Genomic DNA, 8,811 nt, shown 5'->3' with positions numbered 1-8,811 from the left:
ATCCAAGAAACTTAGGTTGGAGGAGGAGAACCATTGAGGGCAAAGCAGATACAGCAGTCACTGATTGAACAGTTAGAGTTGGACTATGATCTTGCAAACTGATGCATACAAATAGACCCTGTGGGAACCTTCAGATGATTCAGAGAAAATCTGAATTAGACATACATTTATTCACACTCCTCTGAAATAGTGATGTTCAGGTTACATTTGCTATAGTACCATGTAACAATATATGGTGTTAGGCAGCTGTTTTGTGACAGCTGCTCATAAGGATGACTGCTAGTAATTCTTGAATCTTCTTCCTTGTTAACACCTCTGCTTTGTTTAATTTCTTTTACTTTTAAATCAAACTATTCAGGGTAGTACTTATCTAGTATGAATTTTTGTGGTGCTACAAAGACACCTCTAGGTGCTACTGTGTTACCAAACTGTTTCTATGACATATGTGTGTTTATGTATTTCTTTGGTATTTTTATGTTTTGTTTTTGTTCAAAAAGAGTTCTGTATAGCAAATACAAGGTTCTTAGTTTTCCATTTCCTTTTTACTACATTTTTTTTTTAACATGCATTTGGGGGTGCAGGTGCATCTTTTAAAAACAAAAGTTTTCCTTGCTCCCTCCTACCAAAAGTTGGAAATATAACCCTCATCAGAATTAGGATATCCTTAGCTGTATCTAGGTATTCATGTATATTCTAGAATAATATGTTCCCAGTGTGCAATTTAGAAAATCTATGGACAAACAAGAACTAACTTCTGCTCTTTTGAAGTGAATATGTAATGCATAGTGACTAGGTGAATACTATCCAAGAAATTTGCCTACTTGCTTCTTCTAGTTCAGTGCAGAGGAGAGGCTCTGGGCAGCCTTCTGTTATGAAACTTTGTGGCCATCCTCACAAATGCGTCTACTGCAGAGACTTTCACTCTCCAGTTTTCTCTTGTCAAATGTTCTGTATCCCTCACTGTAGGGCCTCTACCTTCTGTTGCCCATTCTGTACTTCAGTCTAATGATTCCTGCCTCTGCTTCCCCCTGGCATGGAAGATAAAATTGTCTGTTAGTATTATTCTTCTCCGTCTTCTGGTTTCCCAGTCTTGCCTCAAAATAATAGGTCCTGAGCATTGATGTCCTAAACATTTCCCCCCCCCCCCCCCCCGGACGAAATTGATCAGACCTCACATTGCAAATTTATATAATACATCCAAACAAAGAAATGATGACAAATTTTAATTATTAACTGCATAAAGCAATATTGTCACAGCAGAGTAACAATGTTTTGAAGGCAGTTGCCATTAAAACAAAACAGAACAACCCTTCCCCCAGCTTCATTTTCGTAAGTTGTGTTGTTTTTTTTTAAGAGTGAAAATAAAAAGCAGTCTTGTGTTTTGTTTTTTTTTTTATTGCTGGTAAAAATGTAAAGAAACCAGAACAAAGGTGTCTGTGTTGCTTCTCTATGTATGTGGGAACTATACATTTTTTTCAGTATATGGTAATATTATATAGCATGTTTGCAAATCTAGTGGCTATCTTATACTTTTTCTTATACACAGGGTACGTCTCCTAGGAGCCTTGGAACACCAGGATGTTAGAAATGTCCTAGTCCAGGGGCACATTTTTCTCAACACTTCTCTCACTGAGGCCTTTTGTATGGCGATTGTGGAAGCAGCAAGCTGTGGTTTGCAGGTGAGAAAAGACTTTGACTATATAGAGTGCATGTATCCATTTTAAACAAAGTTCATGATTTAGTAATATATGCTTGTGACATTGCATTTCATCTGAGGCTCTGTCTTTACAAAGGTGAGCAAATATTATCCCCATTTACAGATCACCTGGAAGCTGAGACAGAAGGGTTAACCGAAACTGCTCAAGCTCCCAGAAGAAACTTGTGCAGAATTGGGAATAACATGTAGATCTGCTAACTCTCAGTTCTCTGAACTAATCAGACTGCCTCTCCAAAATGCTCTTTTGTATGTACTCCTTTACAGAGTTTTGGGGTAGTTGTTTTTCCTAAAGATTTACTTTGCCACTATTTAGTGAGGATTTGGAGAAAAATGGCTCATGAGCATGGCTGACTTTGGCCAGTCAGGAATATTGAATTACCAGGATAAAGCATTGTATTACAACCGTTTTCTTCCTGAACAAAGAACTGACAGTCATTTTATTATTTTAACTGAGGATATATTTGCCTTACCATATAGGGATTCCAGACAGAGAGGAGGGAGAGAGAGGTAACACTGGAGCATTTATAATACTGGCCTTGCTGGCTAATCTATAGCTCAGATAAAAAAATAAATAAAGAAAAATGAGTTTTTAAACAGCTATAAAGAACTGAGATTGTCATATTATAGTCTAAAGAAGTTTTTTTTTAAAAAAAAAAAAGAAGACTGCTGAGAGTATCTAATTTACAAGAAGTACAGAAAATGTGAGAGACTTTTTTCATTTAATATTCTTTGATAGTAATTACTACCTAGTTGCTGCCCAATCATCCATTTCCCTCTCTAGGGTTGACAAAGTTCTTCAATTTTCTTATTGTTGTCTACTGTTTACAGATTATAACATAATATCAATCTTACTAGCATCTTTCTTCCCTTCAAAAATAATAATTCAAATTAAAATTACTGAACTCTTAAAGAAGTTGTTGTAAATGTTCAGTAGCCTAGAAACCAGAAACTGAAGGTGGATGAGGTAAAACTGTCCTCTCCAAGTAGACATTGTATTTTCCATGAGGGACTATGGAGAGAAAGTCCAAAATCCAATTACGCAGATTTAGTTGCATGCTGTGACAAACGCCTTTAGGAAAGATAACTGTCTTGTAAAATACTCACTAGATAAAATCTTCTGTTTTACCATGCTACCAAAGAATCATTCTGAACGTAGTTACAGGTAACCTGCTACGCTAGGTCCTCTCTAAGGCCTAGGCTTTTGGTTCTCATGGAGGTAAAATTCCTGAAACATAATATCAATCTTTGCCTTCATGGCATCTAGTAATTGAATTTTTTTTTCTCTTCCTCTTAAGTACTGCATCCAAACAGTGTAATAACAGTATCATCACTGCATTYTGTTGTTATGCAGCCTGTGTGCTGTTTGTTTTGTTTCTTTCAAAGGTGGTGAGTACACGAGTTGGCGGGATTCCTGAGGTGCTTCCAGAAAATCTTATTCTTTTATGTGAACCCTCGGTGAAATCTCTGTGTGATGGATTAGAAAAAGCTATTGCCCAGCTCAGATCAGGAACATTGCCATCTCCAGAAACTGTTCATAATAAAGTAAAGACATTTTATACATGGAGGAATGTAGCAGAGAGAACTGAGAAAGTATGTATAACTCACTTTTTTTTTTCTTTCTTCTTAAAGTACAGTTCTGAAAAGTGACTCCTTTGAAACATTACTATGTACGTTCTCTGTGTAATTTCTCAGTGAGCTTCCTGTCAAGTACACTTGCTTTTCCCCCAAATATACCTGCCCCAGCTAGATTTTTTTCTATTTGTATTCCTTTTGTGCCATAACAGTTGATAAATGTTCTGGAGAACACATAGTGCCTTTAGTTACATTTCTACTCCATATATATATATATATATATATATATATATGTATATATAAAAAAATTTTTTTTAATCTTTCACAGTAAGTAACTCTCCTGGCATAACTGGAAAACATACTTTATAAGATGTATGAAAAGGAAAAGAAAGAATTCTTGACACAGTTTTGTGTGTAACATAATAAGTGATTTAGAAAAATAAGAGATACCTACGTTCTCAATACCAGTAGATGTAACTGAATATACATAATTTATTTTCATTACAAACACAGTTTATCAAGCTTTTGAAGTCACATTTCAGAACTAGAACTGCCTTTTGGTGTGAAAACTGCAGTGAGGAATATTAACTGTAATGCTGTTATCAACTTCTATGGAGATATATCACTTCTGACTTCAGCTGCTATCTTTTAGGCAAGAGAGTAGCTGAATCGCATGCAGCTTAACATGCTTTGTGGTGTTACTCAAATATATATCCCTGTTATAAGTCTCCTTGAAGAAGTATCATGTACAACCAGTATCTGATTTTTCTTTCAAGTGCTTTCAGTACAATTCATTTCATAATTTCTGTAACTACAATCAATGTTTCAACTGCAATGTTTTATATAAACATTAGGGGACTCTTTTGGGGGACTTTCTTTTTTTTTTTTTTTAACTCTTTTTCACTTTTTTTAAGAAAGTGAAACCAAACTCTTAAGAAAATGTTAGTGTAATTGGAAGAGGAATGCATAGAACTTGTTTTATACAAAGGACAGGTGTTGGTTAGCTCATAATCAATATATCTGTAGGATGAAGTCTGTAATGTTCTGAAGGAGACACAAGTCCTTGTAAAGACTTCTTGAATTATGTATTGTAGGTATTTGTTTCTGTTCTGTGAAACACAGGACTACTTTTTTTAGTGGTTGTGGTTAATATGTATATCAAGAGTCACTAATAGGATGTATTTGATTGTCATATTAATTGAATTACCATACTAAAAATTACTAGTGTTTCTTTAAATAAAAAGTCAGTATCTTGTTCTGATTCATTTGATTGTTTAGATGCAGAGATTAGAAGATTGCGCATTCATCCATGAGTTCATCTTTCTTTGTGCTGAAACATAGTAATTGCATGTTCAGACTGTTTTCCTCTGACTGGTGTGAATATGAGATCAGAAGCTATTTGAAATAATTAAAAAAAAACAACCTCTGTGCAGTATTAGATGAGAGCTAAATTTGCTGCCTTCCTATTTAATAAAATACTTTTGAGTTCTGTCACAAAGTAGAACATTTTTCTTTTTCTCCTCAACCATTGTGTAAATTCATGAAATTTCTAGAACAGTATTCATAAATTAACATTTAAAATCTACAAAGCTTTTTGGGCAGTATTGTCCAATCTAATAGTTAGGAGTAGATAATGCATTTTGCACACTGACAACAAAGTACTGTCTTATTTTTGAGGCAGAAGCAACATTGTCTTAAGATCTTACTTTGTCTTCATCTTCTCCTTTAGGTGTATGAGAGGGTTGCAGATGAAGTGGTTTTATCAATGGATGAGCGACTCAACAGACTAATATCTCACTGTGGCCCGGTGACTGGTTATATTTTTGCTCTTTTTGCTGTTTTGAACTTCCTTTTCTTGGTGTTTCTGAGGTGGATGACTCCAGATTCCATTATCGATGTTGCAATAGATGCCACAGGTCCTAAAGGTGCATGGACTAAACAGTATTTCCTTGGTAAAAAAGGAAGAGTTAAAGAAGAAATTTTGAATTCCTAAAATGCTCAAAGTGGAGGGGGGGAAGCATCGTTCACTAAATGTTTAAAGCTTGCTGATAGAGACGTTATTTTAAAAATTCTTCAGTTTCTTTCTGAAATTCTTGGAAAGAAGCTTGGTTAAATGTGCTACCTCAATTTAGGATTAAGTTTAATTTAGTTTTGAACTCATGGAAACTTATGCACATCTATTTTGCACTTAAAGCTGGGAGAGAACATGGATTTTCACAGCTTGGTGTCAAAAGTTATTGAGGCAAAAATACTAGATTTTTCTCGACAACTAGAATATTGTAGAAAGAGTGAATGTAAACTTTTGTGGTATTTGGGAAATCAAAACACAAAAATTATTAGTGTTACAGTCTTCTGCCCATGCAGCTTTATTTTATAGTTATTCCTTTCTCTGACTGAATTACATCAACCTGTTGCTATGACACAAATTCATTATGGATTTTTGGTATTTTCAGAAGTGCTAAATTTGTCCCATTCACTTACGCATATGAAAGTGAAGTAAAGCTTATGGCTCTTTTTATTTTATTTCTTAAGCACATAGGTGAAGGAATGATATTATTTAGAGATTAGCATAATATGATATAGCCTTCAGAATCGGCTCAGGCCTGAAGACTCCTCCAGTAGTCTATGCCAAAGTGCGAAGTGACACATGTGTAAGAGAGATGGAGAATCTCTGAAGGACTAGACAAGCATCATCGTGTTCTTCCCCCCCCACTTATGACATAAATGGCATTTCAATCAGTCTCTGGGAGGGACAATATTTAGTGTGTGTGATTTTTGCCTAGACCACATCAAAGGCACTGTCAGGCAGGTTCTGCAAGTTGAATCATCTCAGGGAAAGTATCCCGTAAATGGAAGTAATCAATAGATATACTTGTCATGCAAGAAATGTGGCTTCATGCAAGAAATGTGGCTTCTTGCAACTGTTAGCAGCCCTAAGTAAGGTATAGATATACCTGTGACAATAGGAAAAACATGTGAATGGGTGAGAGGAGGCAAAGAGGGCTTCTCACATTTATACCAAACAGCTCTCAGACTACTCCTGCCTGATGCAGTGGATTCACTTCTCTTTCAAGCATCACTAAAGACTGAAAATTTTTGTGATTTTTATGACCCTGTGCATAGTTTAATTTTGGACACTATTAATATTAAAACTGTGCAATATGAAAAGATTGTTTTCAAGCCCTTGAAGGGGAGCATTTATAACACAACCTCTGTCAATGTCGTCTTGTTTCTGTTGAGATGTAAGTAGTCTGATTTCTGCTGTTTTATAATTTAATCGAACGTATTTTCATGAAACACTGAAAGGTAAAGTGAAATACATGCCATATACAAAGTCTGTTTTCTTTTATTAGAATTTTTAGCTTTTGATACTTAACATACAATATGTATCGTCTTACAACTTGAATTTTTTAAACTCCACATTAAAAGTGGAGATCAGCTAAAATGGTGCCACAGAGATTATTGATAACTAGATGGAATTAAGGTAATATTTTACTTTTTTAAAAGCCTTCCTCCCTCTCCCCCCCTTTTTTTTTTTGGTAAGGCTACAACTTTTTAAAAACACTGATAATCATTCCAGGGAAATGTTTTTATATGTATTATTAATATTTTTTCTAATTCTTTTTTTTCGTTTCCCTCAACATCTACAAACAAAGTTTAGACAGGAAAATGAAACTCTTCAAAATACTTTTATTGGTTTTTCTTGTGCAGATCATTTGCATTTTTAGGTATAACATAGTAAGACCTTGTTATAGTCTTGCGTAATTTACAGATTATCTAAAAGTTTATTTACCTTGCGATAAAGCATAGATATTTCATTAATTGTATGTTCCCACATATTAGAAAGTACAGAGATACACTCAATTATTGCTGCTTCCCATAACTGGTGTTTGGACCTCTTATAATAAATGACTGATTTAAAAAAAAAAAAAAAAAATTTGCACAAGTTGCCAGAAAAATTTAATCTGTAACTGGTTTAACTACATCTATACTGTTTCTCAAGTAATGCAACTTACATTGCACATAGCTCTCTGCAGGACTGATTCACTTGCCTGCCTAATGCAGTGAAGTAAAGGATGATGCAGTTGCATCATTCACTAGTTGTCAAAAGCAAAAAGCAGCAATGGGTGAAATGGAAAGGTTTAAATAAAAAAAAAATTGTAACTGTTAACAAGTGGGCAGAATTAATGAATATATTTTGGGAATATATATTCAGGAAATGAATAAAATAACCATTAAAAAATTAAAAATGTTTCAGTTGTGCTTCTACACAACATTTGATCATTGTGAAATACTAAGAAAATGTTACGACATAGGGAATAATACTGAGTAATGTCTTGCATGGAGCAAAGCCTCATATATGGGGGAGGAATGGGGGGTACCCAAAACCTTCTATTTAGAAGCCACATTGCTCCCCTTTGTAGAAGGGACCACGTAGTGCACCTGGAAGTGTTTTTACCAGCTTTATTTCAGTGATGGGAATCTTAAGTGGATCTGCAATGAAATTCTATTCCACAGGCACAAGGGAGAAATTGATGGTTCCAATACATTATATGCATACACTGTGAATTAACGTATAGATAGCATGTTGATAATTGAAAATTCTATGTTAAACCAGAACAAGTATCATGTAAAATATGAATAAAAGATTGATCTTCCAAATGGTTTATTAGGGAATGTGGATATGTCTGTAAGAAGATAACTACACTGTAATGTACTTATTTTTGTGCTCAAGTTTTTCTGTCTTTTTAAAATAAACTTATTTTCCCCCTTTTGATATTAATTTCTCATATCTAGTCCTTTTTTCATATATGCTTAGACTTAAAAGCAAATAATTATAATGTTACATCTTTGTGATGATCCAGTAGGATACAGGCTAACTGTAAATAGATTAAACAAATCATTCCCCAAGTGCTTTTACAAACAAACTGTTAGAAGAATCTCTTTTTTTTAAAAAAAAAAAATACGTTGTGTGATTTGATGTCATTAAACTACTGTCAACATAACTTCTCTAACATCCTTTTTGGCACTCACTAGTGCTTGACTTGTACAATTTTCCTAATTACTCTAGTATTCATCTAGTGAGTTGGATAACCGGTCAGTTTGGGACTGAATGCACCTTCAGCAAGCTTGCAGATTCTACGAAACTGGGAGGAGTGTCAGATACAGCAGATGGTTGTGCTGCCATTCACAGGCACCTCGGCCGCCGGGCAGGAATAACCCCTTGCACCAGGACAGGCTGGGGGCTGACTGGCTGGAGAGCAGCTTTGCAGAGATGCTCTGGGGGGTCCTGGTGAACACCAAGTAGGACATGAGCCAGCAATGTGCCCTTGTGCAAAGGCGGCCACCAACATCCTAGGCTGCATTAGGCAGAGTGTTACCAACAGGTCAAGGGAGGGGATCCTTCCCCTCTCTGCTCAGCTCTGCTGAGGCCACAGGTGGAGTACTGGGTCCAGATCTGGGCTCTGCAGTGCGAGAGAGATATGGAGCTACTGGAGCAAGTCCAGCAAATTGCCACAAAG

The 8,811-nt window shown here is 35.5% G+C and overlaps 1 protein-coding gene across 1 annotated transcript in view; it reads left to right on the top strand.

Moving 5' to 3' along the window:
- PIGA (phosphatidylinositol glycan anchor biosynthesis class A) overlaps positions 1 to 6,838 on the top strand; it is a 9,288-nt gene extending 2,450 nt beyond the window's left edge. The window contains exons 3-5 of the mRNA XM_026087149.1: positions 1,547 to 1,679; positions 3,101 to 3,307; positions 5,019 to 6,838. Coding sequence (XP_025942934.1) covers positions 1,547 to 1,679; positions 3,101 to 3,307; positions 5,019 to 5,282 — 604 coding nt within the window. The 3' untranslated portion in view covers positions 5,283 to 6,838. The remainder of the gene's footprint in view (positions 1 to 1,546; positions 1,680 to 3,100; positions 3,308 to 5,018) is intronic.
- The last annotated feature ends 1,973 nt before the right edge of the window (positions 6,839 to 8,811 follow it).

The sequence above is a fragment of the Apteryx rowi genome, unplaced genomic scaffold, assembly GCF_003343035.1.
Source record: "Apteryx rowi isolate R43461 unplaced genomic scaffold, aptRow1 scaffold_706, whole genome shotgun sequence".
NCBI lineage: Eukaryota > Metazoa > Chordata > Aves > Apterygiformes > Apterygidae > Apteryx > Apteryx rowi.
This window is presented reverse-complemented; position numbering and strand designations above follow the sequence as displayed.